This window comes from Vombatus ursinus, unplaced genomic scaffold, assembly GCF_900497805.2.
Source record: "Vombatus ursinus unplaced genomic scaffold, bare-nosed wombat genome assembly UNPS02014807.1, whole genome shotgun sequence".
Classification (NCBI taxonomy): Eukaryota; Metazoa; Chordata; class Mammalia; order Diprotodontia; family Vombatidae; genus Vombatus; species Vombatus ursinus.
Window position 1 is genome coordinate 37,267,302 of NW_020954585.1, and position 23,717 is coordinate 37,291,018.

The 23,717-nt window shown below is 36.8% G+C and overlaps 1 protein-coding gene across 10 annotated transcripts in view; it reads left to right on the forward strand.

Annotated features, from left to right (window-relative positions):
• The window catches only part of APC (APC, WNT signaling pathway regulator), a 145,489-nt gene extending 126,570 nt beyond the window's left edge, over positions 1-18,919 (forward strand). For all 10 annotated transcript variants that reach the window (XM_027874412.1, XM_027874414.1, XM_027874413.1 and 7 more), the window contains 4 exons: positions 1,183-1,260; positions 2,510-2,626; positions 9,361-9,575; positions 11,406-18,919. In XM_027874412.1, coding sequence (XP_027730213.1) covers positions 1,183-1,260; positions 2,510-2,626; positions 9,361-9,575; positions 11,406-17,982 — 6,987 coding nt within the window. In that variant the 3' untranslated portion in view covers positions 17,983-18,919. The remainder of the gene's footprint in view (positions 1-1,182; positions 1,261-2,509; positions 2,627-9,360; positions 9,576-11,405) is intronic.
• Positions 18,920-23,717: the final 4,798 nt, after the last annotated feature.

A 23,717-nucleotide genomic window follows, 5' to 3' on the forward strand; every position in this document is an offset into this window, starting at 1 on the left:
TAACTTTCATTTTTTATAAAACTTTGAGTTCCAAATTTCCCTCTCCCTCCTCCCCTATCTTTAAGATGGTAAGCAATTTGATATAGGTTGTGTATGTATAATCACGTAAAACCTATTTCCATATTAGTCATGTTGTGAAAGAAGAAACAGTTTGCAAAACAATTACAGTTTGCAAAAGGAAAAAAACACAAAAAAAATAAAGTGAAAATAGTATGCTTCAATCTGCATTCAGACTCCGTCAGTTCTTTCTCTGGATGTGGATAGCATTTTCTATTCTGAGTCTTTTGGAATTGTCTTAGATCATTGTATTGCTGAGAAAAGTTAAGTCATTCATAGTTGATCATCACATAATGCTGCTGTTACTGTGTACAATGTTTTCCTTGTTCTACTCATTTCACTTTGCCTCAGTTCATGTAAATCTTTCCATGTTTTTCTGAAATCTGCCTGCTCATCATTTCTTGTCACACAGTAGCATTCCATTACAATCATATGCCACAACTTGTTCAGCCATTCCCCAATTGATGGTTATCCCCCAATTTCCAATTCTTTGCTACCACAAAAAATGCTGCTACAAATATTTTTGTACATGTAGGTCCTTTCCCCTTTTTTAATTCCATCTGTTTTTAAAGGAGTTAGCGTGGAATCACGCTATTTTCTATTTTTTGTGCTCTTTAATTTTATATCACTTATTCAGTACTGATCAAGACTTATCCTTCACATAACACTCCTTTTACCTTCTTACTCAGTAGTTATATGTCTGACTAAAAGCCATTAAGTATACACAACCAAGATTTTATTTTCCTTGAAGATGTAATCTGTAGGATTGATTCCATTTTTTTTTTAAATACAAGCTACCAGCTGCACTTCTGAGAGTATTGGTTACCCAGGCAAATGTAATATACATACTACCACATTGACTAAATTGGAATTCTTTTCTATAACTCTGCTTTTGACACATAATGGAAACTTATCCAACCAAAGTGAAGGAATGGGGTTATGTTGTTCCAGTTAGGTAAATTGTATTATAAAATACCTTCTTGGACAAAATGTCTTGTGTGACTAAAATGAGGCACTTAAACTATAGTATTTGAAATTTCATCTCCAAAAGCAAGACATCAAACATATACTAAACATGAGGTTACCTGTTTTGCTGATCATCTCTTCTTGTCTGCTTATTTTTAGGCTACCCTGTGCTCTATGAAAGGCTGTATGAGAGCTCTTGTAGCCCAATTGAAATCTGAAAGTGAAGACTTACAGCAGGTAACTTCTTATTAAGGGGTCAGTTGTTTAGATTTTGGGGAGGTTTTATGGATATGGATTTCATAATCAAAGTCTTTAGTGCTTAAGCAGTACCTCATATTTGAGCAAAAATCTTTATGTATGTAAGTCTTTAAGTATTTTGAGGGTAGTCATTTTAAAAAGGGGATTAGATTTACCCTGTCTACAAAAGGAAAAACCAGGAGCAATATGGTAGGAATTGCAAAGATGCAAATTTAGGCTTGCTAACAAGAAAAACTGCTTAACAATGAGAGTTAATTTATATAAGCTGCCTTAAAAGTTAAAGTATGCATCTCAGTAGAGGCTTTTAAACAAAAAATGCCACTTATACTCTCGTGGGAATTTTTTGTTGTTTGATTTAAATGAGATGACTTACTTTGAAATCCGGATTTCTGTCCTTGTTCCTGGCATTAAAGATACTGAACTCAATATCAAAACTGAAATAATTATCTCTTCCCTAAAACCTACCTTTTCTTCAAAATTCCTTATTTATGTAAAAAGTCTTTTCCTTTTAAAGATCTGGGTTTTCTGGGTTAGCATATTCCTTAACTATCTTCACTTCTCCTTCTCCTGATTTTCCTAACGTGTATATCTGCCCACATAACTCCTCTATTCATTCAAATTCTAATAATTTCCTGTTGCCACTAGAATCAAAAATAGTTCCTCTGTTTAGATTTTTAAAATCCCATCCTACCTAGTCCCAACATACTTTTGCAACCTTATCATACATTACTTCCTTTCCTGAACTCTATGCCATAGCCAAATTGACCTTCTTACAGTTATTCAAACACAGCACTCCATTTCCTGTCTCCATGTCTTTCCACTGGCTATCCTACTGCTTGGAGTGTACTCTTTCCACATTCCCCTTCCTCTTACAATCTACTTGTTTCCCTCAGAATTTTTTCAAGTGTCCCTTTCTACCCAAAGCTTTTCCTAATAACCTAACTGGGGAATCAGGATAGGCAATCTATAGAAAGTGATGTAATATGCTAGCCTAACTTCTAGTGCTCCCCAATTGACTTCATATTTATTTTGTATATAATTATTCATCAAAATGTAGTGTTCCCCAATCGCATGTAAAATTCATCTAGGATAGAGACTGTTTCTTTTTCTTTTTGTACTCCAAATGCTTAGCATAGTACCTAGTTCATAGTAGGTCTTTAATAAATGCTTATGTAAGGATTGATGTAAAAGCAAATGTTCTTAAATGAATCCATTGACTGTTTTGCAGGTCATTGCAAGTGTTTTAAGGAATTTGTCTTGGCGAGCTGATGTGAACAGTAAAAAGACTCTACGTGAAGTTGGAAGTGTAAAAGCTTTAATGGAATGTGCTTTGGAAGTTAAAAAGGTATCCAATTAGACACCTAGTGTTGTGACATTGAGGAGATTTGTTGTAGGGTGATTAGCTTTGGCAATGCCTTCTCTAAAACCCTTCACCTTCTACCATGCCCAACCCATCAGTCCTCTACTTTGGATCATTCTGTCATCCATTATATATAAAAGAGGAAGGAAGTATATTGACTAAGAATGACATCAAAATGTCTGATGCTATACTTGAGTTCTTTCTCATCTCCCAAAGTTTGAAACACTGATGGCTATATTATCTAGAAAATCTGAAAAAAGTGAGTCACACTTCTGACTCCCAGGAAGTATATCAGAAACTCTCTCTTTTTGATAGGAAAGCCTATTTGGGTCAGTGTTTTAAAGGATTTATCTTAGCAAGCTACTGCTTGGAATCAGTACAGCCAGGTGACTTAGTGGATAGAGTGCCGATCTGGAGTCAAGAAGACATGAGTTCAGATGTGGCCTCGAACACTCACTAGCTAGTCCGGTGCATGCCAGTTTTTCTAGAATTGTCAAATTATTCTCCTTCCCCTTCTTCTCCTCCTTCACCCTTTACCAAAACCAAAATATGATTGTGTTCCTAATGCAGAATATGTATTTACCAAATGTTGTGGCCAAATATACCTCTATATCTGAATGTTTGCTTCTAACTCTGTTCCATTTAACTAAAGTGCATATTAGGACAAAAGCACAGGCCACAGCCAGCATTATTATTCAGTAACCCTGGGCAAGTCACTTAACCTCTGATTGCACAATCTACTGGAAAAGGAAATGGCAAATCACTCCGTATTTTTGTCAGGAAAATCCTATATGTGGTCACAGAGTCAGACGTGACTGGACAATGGTAACAGTCCTTAACTGTTAATTTCACTGAGCACTGGAAAAAGAGCTTTCCTTGTCATTAGCTAACCTTTGTAGTTTTCCTGATTTCATCAGCTTTTACATCAAATGGTCTCATCACTTTTTAGACAGTTATAATAACACTTTGGGTTTTGATACATTATTGTTTCCATTAAGGGTGGTTTTATCTTTATTTTTCATATCTACTTTCTCTTCTGACAACAGGCTAAAAAGTGCTGCTAGAGAAAGTTTCATAATTGAGTATACCTATCCTGTTTTATTGTCCAGATTGTCCAAATTTCTACCTGACACTGGTTATAACTCACTAACCCTGAGCAATTTCTATATTCCATAGGCCACTCCCCATTGTTCTAAACATTCCTGTTTCCCCTTCAGTTCCTAATCTTGCCCTTATTAATTTGTCACTCTTGACTTTGTTTCATATTTCACCAAGAAAATAATGTCCATCTTGCATGAATTCCAACATATATTCTGATCCCTTTATAACTTCATCTTATTCCTGCTATATCTGTTCTCTCATCCTTCCCTGAAATTTCAGGAAGAAATGTGCAATTTATTTTTCTCTTAGATTACAATTCACTTCTACTCCAAGGCCCTCAGAGATTCTTTCTCTTCTTTGTTCAATATTTTCAATTTCTCCATTTTGGCTGCTTCTTTCCCATTAACTTTTCTTCTTTAAAAAAATTTTTATTCTGAACTTAACACTCCCTAAAGAACATCATATATGAAAAAGAGCATTATATATGAAACAATCTCCATATTATGCTGCTTGCTTTTTTTTTTCTTTTTAAAGGCAATTGGCTTAAGTGACTTGCCCAGGATCACACAGCTAGTAAGTGTCAAGTATTTGGTCTGAGGCCAGATTTGAACTCAGGTCTTTCCTGATTTCAGGGCCGGTACTCTATCCACTGTACCACCTAGCTACCCCTGCCACTTGCTTTTTTAAAAGTACATAATAAATTCTACATGTTACTTTCAAGACTGTCCTGTTTATCTGTGCTTCCTTCTGAATGTCCCTCTGTTCTCTTCTGTGTGTTTTTTAAAATGTTAAAATGGCCCTCTTTTTTTTTTTTTTTTTGGTATCATTATTACTAATCCCCCTGACTTCCCCTCTGTTCTTACTCCCAATAAAAAATGAAAGGAAATAAAGGAAATAAAAATAAACAAACAAAAAAAAACCTCTTGTAACAGATAAAGCAGAATCAAACAAAACTAATCTCTGCAGGGGCCATGTCTAAAAATGTCTGTCTTCTTCACCCTTAAAATGATTAAATTTATTGTTGACACAAATCAAGAAATGATTAGCTATTCTGTTTTTAGCACAAAGGAAGATACAGCAGGTGTTCAAATAATAAAATCTCCCATCACTATTATAGTATTACTTTTTGCCAAGCTTCTCATCCATTTTCTGAACTTCTCATCTATTTCTTCTTTCCATCCATGTATTCTGTAGCATACTCCAATGATAATATCTCCTTGTTTCTTCAATTAATCTTTACTCAAATGTTTACCATGCTTCCCCTCTCTGTTTCCTGGGTCTTTTCCCTTGAGTACATCTTAATATACAATACAATCACTTTGTAATCTTTAGCAGTGCTTTCTAGGTTGTTTCTGGTTATGTCATATATGATCCATTATAAGGATCACCTGGATTAGGAAGTCAGGTTCTTTGTTACATCTTAAGTACATTGCCCAAAAAGATTAAAAAAAACTCTTTATTATCATTATCTAGTCAACAAATACCTACCTGTATTGGTATCCCGAGGCAGGAGATGAGCAACCACCACTTCTCTTGTCATTCTCTCACTTTTACTGGATGGTCTGTCACCTGGCAGTCCAAATGCAAAGAACTGCAAGCTCAGCTCAAAGTGAAGGAAGACAAGAGCGAGGGGCTGCTGACGGAGGTAGAGCAGATGAACGCCTTTATCACGGTGCTCGAACACTGTGAAGAAGCAAGAGAAGAAGTACGTGGAGAAGCTGAAGCAGAAGAGCCCCAAGCTGAGTGAGCTGGAGCAATGTACCAGCATCATCACCTACCTCACATTGTAGCTGCATGCCACCAAGAAGAAGCTCATGATGAGGGCACTGGACGTACCATCCAACAGACCTCCCACCAGCTACAAACCAGTTTCCCCTAAAGATAAGCTCCCAGAAACTATGAGGCACCAAATTAAAAAGAATCTTTTGGTTCTGTTAAACCTAGGATTTAAGGAGATGTACAGTATGGAGTTGGAGAGCCAGAAACTCCTTTTATGAGAGTCACTGGATTCCATGCCTAGTCCCACACCATCTCTGCTTGGACAGGGTGCACCCCATCAAAGGCCTTTAGTTATCCCTTCCTTTGATTTGGAATGAATCTCAAGTGACTGGCACAGCCAGGGAAAAGCTGCACAAGGCACATGCTGGGTGGGCTCCTTGGATCCGACATGTCACACTCCCCCAGGCTCAGCCTGATGTTGAGTCACTAGCAGCAGATCAGGTTAACAGAAACAAAGTCCTGTGGTCATTATTAGGAAAGAAAATTTCATCTATCACTTGTTTTTTAAGTCCGGTGCATGCCAGTTTTTCTAGAATTGTCAAATTATTCTCCTTCCCCTTCTTCTCCTCCTTCACCCTTTACCAAAACCAAAATATGATTGTGTTCCTAATGCAGAATATGTATTTACCAAATGTTGTGGCCAAATATACCTCTATATCTGAATGTTTGCTTCTAACTCTGTTCCATTTAACTAAAGTGCATATTAGGACAAAAGCACAGGCCACAGCCAGCATTATTATTCAGTATTAATGAACCCAAATAAAATTGGAACAACATGTATAACTTACTTATATCCCTTTTGAGTCTTCAGTATGTCCTGTACATAACAGTTCATGATACCCTGCTGGTAGAGACTACTGTTATTTCATGATAGTCCTTTCACAGGCAGCATTGACAACAATGCAGATATATGTATACTTCAAAAGGAACTAAATAAGATCAACATTGCTCTTCATGACACTTTGACCCTAATGTGAGTTTATATATTTTGTTGTGTTTTATACCAAATTTTGTACATCCCAACAAACTTTATATTCTAAACTTGCTTTTAAAAAACATCTCGGGGCAGCTAGGTGGCGCAGTGCATAGAGCACCGGCCCTGAAGTCAGGAGGACCTGAGTTCAAATCCGGCCTCAGACCAAACACTTGACACTTACTGGCTGTGTGACCCTGGGCAAGTCACTTAACCCCAATTGCCTAAAGAAAAAACAAACAAAACAAGCAAACCAAAAAAAAAAAAAACAAAATAAAAAAACATCTCCCTGACAAACATGTCCAGACAGAATGTGTAAACTCTTTTTGGAATATATCCAGTTGCCATAAAACTTATACAGCACTGTTTAAAAGCAACTGTTTTATCTTATTCATTTTTTCCAGAATATTTTATTTTTTCCAATTACATGTAAAGACAATTTTTAGCATTTTTTTTTTATTTAGAGTTCCAAATCTTCTTCCTCCCTTCCTCATATTCCCCTTCCCTTAAAATGGTAAGCAATTGGATATAGGTTATATATGTGCGGTCATTTAAAACATATTTCCATATTAGTCATGTTGTGAAAGAAGAAACAGACCAAAAGGAAAACACACACACACACACACACACACACACACACACACACACACAAAAGGAAAGTGAAAATAGTAAGCTTCGACCTACATTCAAACTCCATCAGTTCTTTCTCCGGATGTTGATAGCATTTTTCATCATTAGTCCTTTGGTATTATCTTAGATCATTGTATGGCTGAGAATAGCTAAATCATTCATAATTGATCATCATACAATGTTGCTGTTACTGTATATAATGTTCTCCTGGTCGTGCTTTCTTTACTTTGCATCGGTTCATGTAAGTCCAGGTTTTTCTGAAGTCTGCCTGTTCATCATTTCTTATTGCACTGTAATATTCCATCATAATCATAAACAACAACTTATTCATTCATTCCCCAATTGATGAGCATCCCCTCCATTTCCAGTTCTTTGCCACCACAAAAAGAACTGCCATAAATACTGTTGTATAAATAGTTCCCTTCCCTCCCCCCATTTTTAATCTCTTTGGGATATAGACCTAGGAATGTATTGCTGGATCAGCTGCCCTTTGGGCCTAGTTTCTAATTGTTCTTTAGAGTGGTTAGATCAGTTCATAACTCCACCAGCAGTGCATTGGTGTCTCAATTTTCCCACATCTTATCCAACATTTATCATTTTCCTTTTCTGTCATATTACTCTATCTGATAGGTGTGAGGTAGCACCTCAAAGTTGTTTTAATTTGCATTTCTCTAATCAATAGTGATTTAGAGTATTTTTTCATAGGACTATAGATAGTTTTGATTTCTTTGTCTGAAAACTGCCTATTCCTATCCCCTGATCACTTATCAATTGGAGAATGACTCATATTTTTATAAATTTGACTCAGTTCTCTATATATTTGAGAAGTGAACTTTATCAGAGACATTTGCTGTAAAAATTGTTTCCCAGCTTTCTGCTTTTCTTCTCATCTTGGTTGCATTGGTTTTGTTTGTGAAAAACCTTTTAAATTTAATGTAATCAAAATTATCCATTTTACATTTCATAATGTTCTGTCTCATTCATTCTTTGAAAGACAAGCAACTGTATTCTTCTTATCACATCAAACTATATGTGGCATTCTTGCACCTTCTAACCTACTAACCCACCCGTTTTTCAGATGCTTTTTCTTCTTGATTTGTGCACAGAAGCCTTACCTAAAACTGGATTTCTCTTACCTTCCAAGTGAAGTTTAGAACTTATTTCTGCAATTCAGGGTACTCCAAAATATGACACCTTCTTGTTTTTCCAGATTTCTCTCATATCACACACACACACACACACGCACGCACGCGTGGGCATGCTACATTTCAGCTTAACTGAATAGCTCACAGCCCCCTCAAAAGACATACTATATTTTCATGTATACTCACATGAATAACCTTACTCCCTATGTTTACCTGTTGAAATCCAGCTCATCTTAAAAAAAAAAACTACAGTGCCACATGGTTGGTGTTAATCATCTTTCCCTCAGATCTCTAATAATACTTTGGTTTGTAACTCTCTACTGCAGTTATCAGGTACTTTTGTGTATTCTTAATATCCTTGTTGGTATTTTATTCCCCCACTAAGCTGTAAACTTCTTGAGAGATTATCTTGTCTAAAGGGGCCTTGTCTTATCTAAATTTTGTACTTTCCAAACACAGTTTATTGCACACAATAAGCTCTTAATAAATTTTAGTGCCCTACTATATCTAATTAGGTGTGATGACTAGCTGCTTAGTAAATTCTTACTGAGGGATTGATACTTGTTAAAAAGAAAAGTCCAGGGTCAGAGGTTAGACAAATTTTCACCAGTCATCTTGATCCTTGTATACTGAGAATATGACTGTAGAGTACCACAACTTAGCTTATTCTTGTGGCATATTTTATCATTATTTTATCAGCTTATGTTGTTTTCCTAACAGCAATGCTTTCATAATTTATATAAATCCATTTTTTACAATGTTTTATAATTTTAAGCCCTTTGTAAGAAATTCCTTTATAGAATTACTTAATGTCTAGATTGCTGTGGTCTTTAAGTACCTTAATAATTTTATTTTTAGTTGATTTTTAAAAATAAGAACATTCCTGACTTATTGATCTCTTCATTCCTCTTTAGTATTTTATTTCGATTCTCAAAAATGAGTATTTCAAAGAGGAAAATCCGAATGTTTTAAATGTTGTGTTAAAAAGGGAAAGGGAATGTGAATAAGTATCATTCTAAAGAAAACAATTATAAGCGCTAAGAGACAAATTTTATATCTGATTAGATGTTATGTATTCTCTTTCTTTATAGGAATCCACCCTCAAAAGCGTACTGAGTGCCTTATGGAATTTGTCAGCACATTGCACTGAAAATAAAGCTGATATCTGTGCTGTTGATGGTGCTCTTGCATTTTTGGTTGGCACACTAACTTACCGGAGCCAAACAAATACTTTAGCCATCATTGAGAGTGGAGGTGGAATACTGCGGAATGTGTCTAGCTTGATAGCCACAAATGAGGAACACAGGTATATAGATAAATAATATGTGTATATACATGTGCATATTTCAGAATGAACTTAAATAAAAATTTTAATTCCATGCTCAAAATGTATATATTTATGAGCAAATAGCTATTAATTTATTCATATTACTATACTAGCACAAAGTATGTTTATTAGTGATTATTCAAGATGAGTATTTTAAAAGAGCACAAAACTTCAGTCAGAAGATTCCTGGCTCCACTACCATTAGCTATATGACCTTAGTCTCTGTGAGCCTCAGTTACAATTAAATGAAATAATATATTTTCAGGTGCTTTGTAAACTGTAAAATTTTAAGTAAGCATGTAGTCTTAATATCATGAAAATGGTTGACTTATCTAATACTTGTTTAACTGGACATTCTAAAGTTCCAAAGGCTCATAGAACTTGGGAAGAGAGAATTAAATTTATTTTTGACAAGGTGGTCTAAAGCTCCCCCCTTCAAACTTCAAAAAATAAGACATTTGTAGCAAAGTGTATATAAAGAGGAAAAATATAATGATTAACCCAAGATAGAGGGATACCTGACCCTATTAGTAAAGTTTATCAGGAGCTGAAATGATTAATTTTATTGAAGATAATGGCTCAAATTCTTACTGTTGGTTATAATTTTATTTAACCTAATTGTAGAATGTAGCCAGTTACTGAGACTGCTAGAATGTTAGAAGGGTTATTCAAATTCCAGGAGCACCTAGAACCCCTTTGTTATACACTTGGGGAAATGAGGAGAGAAGGAGGAAGGTGTGAGTAATGTACTTGCAGAGTACAGGAGCCTGGATACTCAACTGGTGTGGCACATTATAAATCCAGGCTCTGTTTTCTATCTTACTACATTTGAGAGCAATGCCAAGACCAGTTTCAGCATATTCATCTGCTATGCCACTGAAGGAGATATCTGTGCCCATAGATCCTCACCAACCAAGTCAAAAGCCCACTGACATTGGAAATATTAGCATTCAGCAGGTTCTTATTTGTTAAAGCCATAGAGAGTAAAAGATCTAGAGTTAATGGTACTAAAAAATCTTGGTCAGGTGTTTGAAGTTAATTTTAATTCATATGACTCTTATAATACAGACTTCTTTGGTACCAAAAAGAACAGACCTACAAAATCAAGAAGATGTCAGTGGCATGCCACATCTCTGAAAAGATTAAGAATTCAAGACTTAAAAATCCTCAGTACATTATACCTTATTATACCCTCAGTACAACACATATAGAGGGTTGCCTGTCCATTTTTCCCACTTCTTCCAAGAAATGTAAATAGCTTAGCACAGGGGTGGTTCTTAACCCCCATCCCCTTTTTTTGTCAAGATGCCTTTGGCAATCTAGTGAAGCCTATAGACTCCTCCTCAGAATAATGTTTTTAAATGCATAAAATAAAATATATACGAGATTACAAAGGAAACCAATTGTATCAAAATATAACTTTAAAAATACTTTTAAAAACAAGTCCACACTCCCCAGTTTAAGAACCCCTGGCTTAACCTGTGTTCAAACATATTTTTTTTTCCCTTGGCCTGGGCAAAGGAATAGTCAACTGTATGATTTTGAAAGATATTCTGGTACTTAAATTTGAAAGTAGTGTTATCTGTGAATACAGTAACTATCTACTTACTTTCAAAAAAGAAAAGCAACTGAAGGTTTGTGGGATGTTTTGGAATTTAAAGATCACTAAATTGGCCTTCATGAAATAATCTTAATGTCATTTTTTAAGAGATAAGAGGCCCAAATTCAAAATTTTGTATATATTGGTTAATATGTATTATTTAAATTGACCTTAATAATGTTTGCTTTACTGTTTCCTTTTTATTTTAGGCAAATCTTGAGAGAAAACAGTTGCTTACAAACCTTATTACAGCACTTAAAGTCTCATAGTTTGACAATAGTTAGCAATGCATGTGGAACTTTGTGGAACCTCTCCGCAAGAAACACAAAAGACCAAGAAGCATTATGGGACATGGGGGCAGTTAGTATGCTTAAGAACCTAATTCACTCAAAGCACAAAATGATTGCTATGGGCAGTGCTGCAGCATTGAGGAACCTTATGGCAAACAGACCTGCAAAGTATAAGGATGCCAATATTATGTCTCCTGGTTCAAGCCTGCCATCTCTTCATGTCAGGAAGCAAAAAGCACTAGAAGCAGAATTAGATGCTCAGCATTTATCTGAGACTTTTGACAATATTGACAATTTAAGTCCGAAGACGTCTCATCGTAATAAACAGAGACATAAACAAAATTTATATAGCGAATATGCTTTTGATATTAATCGTCATGAGGACAGTAGGTCAGACAATTTTAATACTGGAAATATGACTGTACTTTCACCATATTTGAATACTACAGTGTTGCCAGGATCCTCTTCATCAAGGACAAGTTTGGAAAACTCTCGATCTGAAAAAGACCGGAGCTTGGACAGAGAACGAGGAATTGGACTAAGCACCTTTCATCCAGCAACAGAAAATTCTGGAAATTCTTCAAAGCGAATAGGATTGCAGCTCTCTACTGCTACAGCCCAGATTGCTAAAGTCATGGAAGAAGTATCAGGAATTCATGCACAAGAAGACCAAGGTTCAGGATCTACAACAGAATTACATTGTATAGCAGAAGAAAGGAACACGTTGAGAAGAGCATCTGCTGCCCATGCACATTCAAACACTTACAACTTTCCGAAATCAGATAATTCAAATAGAACATGTCCTATGCCTTATGCCAAAATGGAATATAAGAGATCTTCAAATGACAGTTTAAATAGTGTTAGTAGCAGTGATGGCTATGGTAAAAGAGGTCAAATGAAACCCTCTATTGAATCCTATTCTGGGGATGATGAAAGTAAATTTTGTAGTTATGGGCAGTATCCAGCTGATTTAGCTCATAAAATTCATAGTGCAAATCATATGGATGATAATGATGAAGAATTAGATACCCCAATAAATTATAGCCTTAAATATTCAGATGAACAGTTAAATTCTGGAAGACAAAGTCCTTCACAGAATGAAAGATGGGCAAGGCCAAAACATATAATAGAAGATGAAATCAAACAAAATGAGCAGAGACAGTCAAGGGGTCAAAACACACCCTTTTCTGCTTATAGTGAAAGCACTGATGACAAACATATTAAGTTTCAGTCACGTTTTGGACAGCAAGAATGTGTTTCTCCATATAGATCAAGGGGAGCCAGTGGATCAGAACAAAATCGAGTTAGTTCAAATCATGGACTTAATCAGAAAGTTAACCAGTCTTTGTGTCATGAAGATGATTATGATGAAGATAAACCAACCAACTACAGTGAACGTTATTCTGAAGAGGAACAACATGAGGAAGAAGACAGACCAACAAATTATAGCATAAAATATAACGAAGAAGAACATCATGTGGATCAGCCTATTGATTATAGTTTAAAATATGCAGCAGATATTACTCCCTCCTCACAGAAGCCATCTTTTTCATTCTCAAAGAGTTCATCTGTACAAAGTAATAAAACAGATCACATCTCTTCAAGTAGTGGAAATACATCAACTACTTCAGCTAGTACCAAAAGGCACAATCAACTTCATCCAAGTTCAGCACAGAATAGAAGTGGTCAGACTCAGAAGACTGCCTCTTGTAAAGCTTCTTCTATTAACCAGGAAACAATACAGACTTACTGTGTGGAAGATACACCAATATGTTTTTCAAGATGCAGTTCATTGTCTTCTTTGTCATCTGCTGAAGATGAAATAGGACGGGATCAGACAACCCGTGGGGCAGAGACTACTAATAATCTACAGATAGCAGAACTGAAAGAAAACAGTGGAAGCGTGTCAACTGATGATACAATAAGTGAGGTTCCATCAACATCACAACATATTCGAACCAAAGCCAACAGACTCCAAACTGCTAGTTTATCACCTTCAGACTCAGCCAGACATAAAGCTGTTGAATTTTCTTCAGGTGCCAAATCTCCAGCAAAAAGTGGTGCTCAGACTCCTAAAAGTCCACCTGAGCATTATGTTCAAGAGACTCCACTCATGTTTAGCAGATGTACTTCTGTCAGTTCACTAGATAGTTTTGAGAGTCGTTCAATTGCAAGTTCTGTTCAAAGTGAACCCTGTAGTGGAATGGTAAGTGGCATCATCAGCCCTAGTGATCTTCCAGATAGTCCTGGGCAAACCATGCCACCAAGTAGAAGTAAAACCCCACCTCCTCCTCAAGCCGTGCAAACTAAGAGAGAGATAACAAAAAGTAAAATACCAAACACTGAGAAGAGAGAAAGTGGACCTAGGCAAGCTGCTGTAAATGCTGCAGTTCAAAGAGTCCAAGTGCTACCTGATGCTGACACCTTGTTACATTTTGCTACAGAAAGTACTCCTGATGGATTTTCTTGTTCATCTAGTTTAAGTGCTCTGAGCCTTGATGAACCTTTTATACAGAAAGATGTGGAATTAAGAATAATGCCCCCTGTACAAGAAAATGACCATGGAAATGAAACAGAGCCTGAGCCACTAGAAGATGTAAATGAAAACAAGGAGAAAAAGACAGAGAAACCTACTGAATCTGAGAAAGACATATTGGAGGACTCTGATGATGATGATATTGAAATATTAGAAGAATGTATTATTTCTGCTATGCCAACGAAATCTTCACATAAAGCCAAAAAGCCCTCACAAGCTGCTTCAAAAATACCTCCTCCAGTGGCCAGGAAACCAAGTCAGCTGCCTGTGTACAAACTTCTTCCTTCACAAAACAGGTTGCAAGCTCAAAAACATGTTAGTTTTACTCCTGGAGATGATATGCCAAGGGTATATTGTGTAGAAGGCACACCTATAAACTTTTCCACAGCTACATCTCTAAGTGATCTCACAATAGAATCACCTCCAAATGAGCTGGCTGTTATTGAAAGTACTGGCACAGGGACACAATTAGGAGAGTTTGAAAAAAGAGATACTATTCCTACAGAAGGTAGAAATACAGATGATATTCAAACAGGAAAAATTCCAAGTGTAACTACCTCTGCATTAGATGACAACAAAACAGAGGAAGGTGAAATCCTTGCTGAGTGCATTAATTCAGCTATGCCTAAAGGAAAGAGTCACAAGCCTTTCCGTGTGAAGAAGATAATGGATCAGATTCAACAAGCATCAGCATCTTCATCTGGAAACAGTAAAAGCCCACTAGACAGTGAGAAAAAGAAACCTACATCACCAGTAAAGCCAATGCCACAAAGCGTTGAATATAGAACTCGTATAAGAAAAAATGCAGAATCAAAAAATTTGAATGTTGAAAGATCTTACTCAGATAACAAAGATTCAAAGAAACTGAACTTGAAAAACAATCCAAGAGACTTTATTGATAAGCTTCCAAATAATGAAGAACGTGTGAGAGGAAGCTTCACATTTGATTCTCCACATCACTATACACCCATTGAGGGAACTCCTTATTGCTTCTCACGAAATGATTCTTTGAGTTCTCTTGACTTTGATGATGATGATGTTGACCTTTCTAGGGAAAAGGCAGAGTTGAAAGGAAAAGAAGCTAAGGAGACAGAAGCTAAAGTTAATAACCATATAGAACTAACATCAAATCAACAGTCAAGTAATAGAACACAGATTTGTACAAAACAGCCTACAGATCGAAGTCAGTCTAAACCCTTGCTGCAGAAGCAGTCCACTTTTCCTCAGTCATCCAAAGATATGCCAGACAGAGGAGCAGCTACAGATGAAAAGTTACAGAATTTTGCAATTGAAAATACCCCAGTTTGTTTTTCTCGAAATTCATCTCTGAGTTCTCTCAGTGACATTGACCAGGAAAATAACAATAACAAAGAGAGTGAACCTACTAAACACACTGAGCCACCTGAGTCACAGGTAGAACCAAATAGACCTCAGACATCAGGTTATGCTCCTAAGTCATTCCATGTTGAAGATACCCCAGTGTGTTTTTCAAGAAACAGTTCACTTAGTTCTCTTAGCATAGATTCTGAAGATGACCTTTTGCAGGAATGTATCAGTTCTGCAATGCCAAAAAAGAAAAGGCCATCAAGGTTCAAAGGTGATGATGAAAAGCCTAGTCCTAGAAACATGGATGGTATATTAGCAGAAGATTTGACATTAGATTTGAGAGATATACAGAGACCAGATTCAGAACATGGTTTTTCTCCTGATTCAGAGAACTTTGATTGGAAAGCTATTCAAGAAGGTGCAAATTCTATAGTGAGTAGTTTACATCAAGCTGCTGCTGCTGCTTGTTTATCTAGACAAGCTTCATCTGATTCCGATTCCATTCTTTCACTAAAATCAGGTATCTCTCTAGGATCACCATTTCATCTTACACCTGATCAAGAAGAAAAACCCTTTACAAGTAATAAAGGTCCACGAATTCTAAAGCCTGGGGAGAAAAGTACATTAGAAACTAAAAAAATAGAGTCTGAAAACAAAGGAATCAAAGGAGGAAAGAAAGTTTATAAAAGTTTGATCACTGGAAAAGTTCGTTCTAATTCAGAAGTTTCAAGCCACTTGAAACAACCCCTGCAAACAAATATGCCTTCAATTTCTCGAGGAAGGACAATGATTCACATTCCAGGAATCCGAAATAGTTCTTCAAGTACAAGTCCAGTTTCCAAAAAGGGCCCATCCCTCAAAACCCCAGCTTCCAAAAGCCCCAGTGAGGGTCCAGCATCTAGTACTTCTCCTAGGGGAGCTAAGCCATCAGTGAAATCAGAATTAAGTCCTTTGACCAGGCAGACATCCCAACCAGGTGGTTCAAGTAAAGGACCTTCTAGATCAGGATCTAGAGATTCAACTCCTTCAAGACCATCTCAGCAACCATTGAGTAGACCTATGCAGTCCCCAGGACGAAACTCAATTTCTCCTGGTAGAAATGGAATAAGTCCTCCTAACAAATTGTCTCAGCTGCCACGGACATCATCCCCCAGTACTGCTTCAACTAAGTCCTCAGGTTCAGGGAAAATGTCATATACATCTCCAGGAAGACAGATGAGCCAGCAAAACCTTAATAAGCAAACAGGTTTATCCAAGAATGCCAGTAATATACCCAGAAGTGAATCTGCCTCCAAAGGACTAAATCAGATAACTAATAGCAATGGAACTAATAAAAAAGTTGAACTTTCTAGAATGTCTTCAACTAAATCTAGTGGAAGTGAATCTGACAGATCAGAAAGACCTGTTTTAGTGCGTCAGTCAACTTTCATCAAAGAAACTCCAAGCCCAACACTAAGGAGAAAATTGGAAGAATCTGCATCATTTGAATCTTTGTCTTCATCTTCTAGACCAGATTCTCCTACTAGATCCCAGGTACAGACTCCAGTTTTAAGTCCATCCCTCCCTGATATGTCTTTATCCACACATTCAGCTATTCAGACTGGTGGCTGGCGAAAACTCCCACCTAATCTTAATCCTTCTGTAGAGTTTAATGATGGAAGATCAACAAAGCGCCATGATATAGCTCGCTCGCATTCTGAGAGTCCTTCTAGACTTCCAATTAATAGATCAGGAACTTGGAAGCGTGAGCATAGTAAGCATTCATCATCACTTCCTCGTGTAAGCACTTGGAGAAGAACTGGAAGTTCCTCCTCAATTCTCTCTGCTTCATCAGAATCCAGTGAAAAGGCAAAAAGTGAAGATGAAAAACATGTGAGCTCATTTCTGGGAACAAAACAGACTAAAGAAAACCAAGGGCCAGCAAAAGGAACTTGGAGAAAAATAAAAGAAAATGAAATGACTCCCATAAGTAGTGTTTCCCAGGTTACTTCCTCAGGTGCTACAAATGGTGCCGATTCAAAGACTTTAATTTATCAAATGGCACCTGCTGTCTCCAAGACAGAAGATGTGTGGGTAAGAATTGAGGACTGTCCTATTAATAACCCTAGATCAGGAAGATCACCTACTGGAAATACACCCCCAGTGATTGACACTGTTTCAGAAAAGGTTAATTCTAGTAATAAAGATTCAAAAGATAATCAGGGAAAATCAAATGGGGGTAATGGCAGCAGTGCTCCTGCTCGCACTGTAGGCTTAGAAAACCGTCTGAATTCTTTCATTCAGATAGATAGCCCAGACAAAAAGGCTACTGAGACAAAATCGGGACAAGCCAATCTTGTTCCTACACCAGAGACTAGTGAAAGTTCTATTGCTGAGCGTACACCATTCAGTTCTACTAACTCAAGCAAGCACAGTTCACCTAGTGGAACTGTTGCTGCCAGGGTGACTCCTTTCAATTACAATCCAAGTCCTAGGAAAAGCAGTGCAGATAGCAGTTCAGCTCGCCCATCACAGATCCCCACACCAGTAAATAACAGCACAAAAAAACGAGATTCAAAAACTGAAAACACAGAATCTGGTGGAGCTCAAAGCCCAAAGCGCCATTCTGGATCTTACCTGGTAACTTCTGTTTAAAAGAACTAAAATGGTGAAACAAAGAAAATTATGTATTATCTACAACTGCTATGTAGAAATTTTGTTTCAAATGAAACTTTAAAAAATAAGAATTTTTTGTAAATAGATTGATTCTTGCTAGAGGGTCTTTGTTCTGGAAGCCATATTTAATAGTATACTTTGTCTTCACTGGTCATATTTTGGAGGGACACTTGATAGAGAAAAATTGGTAAAGCAAGTATATTTGTACAGTATGTTTTACATGTATTTAAGTAGCATCCCATACCATGATCCTTTAATTATTGCTTGTCTTAAAATAATGAACACTACAGATAGAGGGTACAATATATTGCTGTGTATCAATCATTTCTAGATTATAAAATTACTAAACTTACATCAGGGAGAAATTGGTATTATTTATGCAAAAAAAAAAAACTCCGTTTAGTATACTCAAGAGTCCATCTAATCCAAAAATTAATCATGTGACTGTGAAATTCACAGTAATGTGGTTCCAAATGAACAAATTTTCCCAGCTTGCTCTTCTGCATGAATGAAACTGATGGTTCAATTTCTGAAGTAATGATTAACAGTTCTGTGGTCACATAATGTGCATAGATAGCTATGGTGTAAAAATTTACACTAGTTTGTGCTCTTAAAAAAAGGAAATCTGTGTAACAATAAAACCTTGAATGAAATTATTTTACCTGAATTAGATTTTATCTGAAAGTAGGTAGAATTAATTTTTGCTATGCTGTAACTTGTTGTATATTCTGGTATTTGAGGTGAGATGGCTGCTCTTTTATTAATGAGACGTGGGTTATGTCTCAACAGAAACTAAATGAACGATTTAGAATAAATTATTGCTGTATGTAAACTGTGTGTTACTGAAATCTGTATTTGAAGGGTCTTATTTCACATTTGCTTAGTCATATTAAAAGCTTATATGCAGTTTCTTCAAGCCCTATGCATTTAGAGTAAAATTTCTGCTGTCATAAAGCAGCTTGTTGAAGAAAGCTGTATAGATTATGCAGTGGCACTTACTCCTCAGTTTATTATGTCCCTTTGTATGATAAGATTTGAAAGTGTCTACCAATGTTTCTTGCTGTTTAATAGTTTTCCATTTTTACTGTTTTCTGAAAGTTAATCTTTCATTATAAAGAATCTCTCACTTAAAATAAATTCACTTAGTAGAATTTTGAATTTAAAGAATTCATTAATTTGGTCACACATTTACTCTTAAGAAACAATACTTTCCAAACAAAAGAACTTGATTGAACAGGAAATGATCACTGGGAGTCATGTGTGTGAAGTCATAACATTGACTGGAAAGTTAAATCATTGATTTCAAAGAGGAACAGTCAGAAACATCACCAGAGTAGAAGAAAGGATAAAGCTGGGTTACCTTGTGTACAGTTAGAATAATAGCTAATATTTATATAGCACTACATTCCAGGTGCTGTGCTAAGTGCTTTATAATTATTAACATTTGATCCTCATAACCACCATGAGAGATAGGTGCTATTATCATCCCTATTTTGCAGATGAGAAAACAGGTTAGTGTAATTTGCCTGGAGTCACACAGCTAGTATCATCTAAGACCAAATTTTAACTTGTGTTCCTAACTCCAGGCCCAGCACAGTACTCTATCCACTGCACTACCTAGTTGCCCAGTTAGCAAAACCTCAACCTATACAAACAATCTTTAAACTGAAAAAATAAGAAACAGATAAAAGGAAATTTACTCTGATTATCATCATTTTAAAATACTTTATTAGTATATTTTTACTCTGTAACCACTTCTAAATAATCCTCTCATAGTATCTTATGGGGGAAAATTGACAATACTAACTGTAAAACTATACAGTGGCTGTATATAACATTCTGCATTTTTCTACATAAAAAAGGAAATCTATTGCCATAATCCTAGTGAAGTTTAACCATTTGTAGAACAGTTCAAATGAGACTGAGACTCCATAAGTCACTATAGTAAGCAAATATTTGGTTTTTTATTAAACAGAGGCATGGTGGCTAAGGGCAGTTTGGTTTAGAGCTCAATCCCATTTGTAAAATGTTTTGGATGAGGCTGATAAAATTACAATCAATATGCCCTAAAAAGCCTTGAGCAGCAGAAAGAAAGCCAAGCATAGTATGAGACCCAATTGCATACATAGTTGAAACTGGAAGGATAACAAATAGACATGAAATGGAAAAAATTTGCCAGTATTTCTAAATGATCTAGTCTCATCATTAATGACAAAACCACCATATTTGGACTCTACCATCAAAAATAGACATGTTAATTTAAGAGATGAATTCAGGAAGAATAACAAAGAAATCCATGCTGGCAGTTGAAACAATTTTAAATGTAGGTAGGAATTAATTTTTTAAATCTCTCAAAGGAGGGAAAGGTTACAGAAGAATTGAAAAGGTATCACCAATTTTTTTAAGTGTCCAAGGAAACACAAGCAACTAACAACCATATACCTTTCTCACCTCTATAGGATGATTGAAAATGATGGACATACATCCAGTGAATCCCTAATGACAGCCTTAGGAGGGGAACAGATAGACTCTTGTGGCCAATTTTTCTATAGCAAACCATATCTTCATAGTCATACAGCTGAAACATAGGAAATGCAAGATCCTGTTGTATGCCTTTACAAATAAACATTCAATTTAGTAGGGTAAAACAGCTTTAAAGGTTTTTGGTTATTTGATCAAGCAAGCATTTATCCAAATATGATGTGCCACGCACTGTGCTAAGTGCTGGAGATACAAAGAAAGACAAACACATCTTCGCAGTTCTCAAGAAGCTCACATTTTAATGAGCAAGACAGCTAATTTTTATAACAATTTAAGGTTAAATAATTTATAAGTATCTCATTCTATTCTCACAACCGTGGAAGATAGGAAACTGAAGCAGACAAAAAAAAAAGGTTAAGTGACTTGATCACAGCCAATAAGTTTCTGAGGCCAGATTTGAGCTCAGGTCTTCCTGACTCCAGGTTCAGCACTCTTTCCACTTCAACACTTAGCTTACAAGATATATAGACTGTGAATGGGAGCTTAAAAGGGGAAAGTACTGCAAGAAAAAAGGAAACCAACAAAGACTTCATGAAAAGAATAGGATTTGAACTAAGTTTTCAAGAGAGTTAGGAGGCAAAGGTGAAGAGGACAAGCCTTCCTGCCATAGGGAACAGACAGTGAAAGGCACAGAGATGGAGTATCCTATGTAAGGAATAGTAAGGAGGTCATTGTTGGATCAAAGAGTCCAAAGCAGAGAGTAAAGTGTAAAACAGGACTCAAAAGGTAGGAGTCAGATTTGGCTTTAAAAGCTAAACAATTTTATATTTGATCCTAGAGGTAATAAAGCCATTGGAGTTATTGAGGAGGGAACTGATGATCAGACTTATGATTAAAGATAATCACTTTGGCAACTAAGTAGAGGATAGATTTGAGTGCGGATAAAGTTTGAGGTTAGGAGAAGGCTATTGTAATGTTACAGGTGAGTAGTATTGAGGGCCAGGACTAAGATACTGTCTATGTGAATGAAGAGAAGAGGAAGTATGTGAAAAGATGTTTTCAAGGTAGAAACAAAAAAGAGTGAGGAATTAAGGATGACATCAAGGTTTTGGTCTTGGCTGAGTGGGAGGGTGGTGGTGGTCTTGACTGTAATAGGGCAGTTTGGAAGAGGGGAGGGTTTAGGGGAAAAGATAAATTGTTTTGGACATATCTAGAAGGCAGTTGAAAATGTGAGACTGGGGCTTAGGAGCAAAGTTAGGGCTGGAGAGATTTGGGAATCATCTTCAGGTTAATGATAATTGAATCCATGGAAGCTGATGAGATAGAGCAAAATAGTACAGAGGGAGAAAGCCCAGGGTAGAGCCTTGGGGGATACCCATAGTTAGGAGAGGTGTATGATCTGGAAGAAGATACACAAAGTAGTAGAGCAATCTTACAGTTAAGAGGAAAAACCAGGAGGAAGCTATAACATGGAAATCTAGAGGAGAGAATGTCCAAAAGATGGTGATTGACAGTGTCAAGAACTGCAGAAAGGTCAAGAAGGATGATAATTGTGCAAAGGCTATTAGAATTAGCAATTAAGAGATCATTGGTATAGACTACAGTCAACTGTATAAGTCAGCATTTACTAACCACCTACTATGTTCTAAGCACTGGGAATACAAAGACAAAAGACAGTCCCTGCACTCTAGGTGGTTATAGTCTAATTAGAGAGACAACATGCAAACTATGTATAAACAAGATGTATAAAGGATAAATTGGAAATAACCAGTAGAGGGAAGATTCTAGTATTAAGGGGGATCAGAAAAGGCTTCTTGTAGAAGATGGGATTTTAGCTGGCTCTTAAAGGAAGCCAGGAAGTGGAGATGAGAAGGGCAAGCATAGGGGCAGCTAGGTGGTACAGTGGTTAGAGCACTGGCCCTGAAAGTGAGAGGACCTGAGTTCAAATCCAGCCTCGGACCAAACACTTGACACTTACTAGCTGTGTGACCTTGGGCAAGTCACTTAACCCCAATTGCCTAAAAGAAAAAAAAAAGGAGGGCAAGTATTCCAGGCATAGGGAATAAATAGCCAATGAAAATGCTTGGAGTCTAGAGGCAAAATGTTTTGTGAGGAACCAACAGGAAGCCACTGTCACTAAATTGAAGGGTATGGGGGTTGGGAGGAGATTAGATGAAAGAAGACTGGAAACGTAGGAAGGGGTCAATTTGTGAAGGACTTTGAATGCCAAACAGAATTTTATATCCTCTCCACATTCTTTCAGTTGAGAACCTTGCCTCATATTGTACTGAAAAAAATTCAGACCATTCAATGAGAGCTCCCTCTTCTCTCCACATTTCACATCAACCAGGTGCTTTCTGCCACTATTACCTCTGTCACTCATTTCACTTGAAGAGGTGGTCTTTCTCTTTGCCAAGACAAACCCCTCAAGGTATAGGGAACCATTGGAATTTACTGAGTTGGGTGAGAGGAGATATGGACAGATCTGTGCTTTAGGGAGATTAATTTGACAACAGTGGAGGATGGAAAGAGGGAGAGACTTGAGGCAGGGAGAGCAACCAGTAGTCTATTGCAACAGTTCAGGCATAAGGTAATGGGAGCCTGAACTAGGCGGCACTGCCACTGGTGGCAGGGTCAGAGGGGAGAAGGGGGCATATGCAAGAGATGTTATAAAAATAAAAACAGACCTTGGCAACAAATTGGATATGGGAAGTAAAAGAAAGAGGAGTCAAAGATGACACCAGTATTTTGAGCCTGGCTGATTGGAGTATGGTGGCACCCTTAACTAATAGGGAAGTTCAGAAGGGGTAGAGGGTTTAGGGAGAAAAATAATGAATTTATTTTGGGTTGGGTTTAATATGTCTAATGAACATTTAGTTCAAGATGTCTAATAGGCAGTTGAAGTCTGGAGATCAGGAGAAATTAAGTCTGACTAAATAAATAGATCTGAGAATCACCAACACAATTGAAATAATGGGAGCCAATGAGATCACCAAGGGAAATAGTATAGAGCAGGGATGGGGAACCTTCCAGATCCTTAAGTGGATTTATTATTTTTATTATTATTTTATTAAAAGGATTTGTTGTGTAAAATTTGGATTCAGTCAAAAGGCTGCACTTAAGGATCTGGAAGACCACAGGTTCCCTACCCCTGGTAGACAGGGAGAAGAAAAGAGGGCCCAAAACAGAGCTCTGGGGGACACTCACCTTTAGCAAACATGACCTGGATAAAG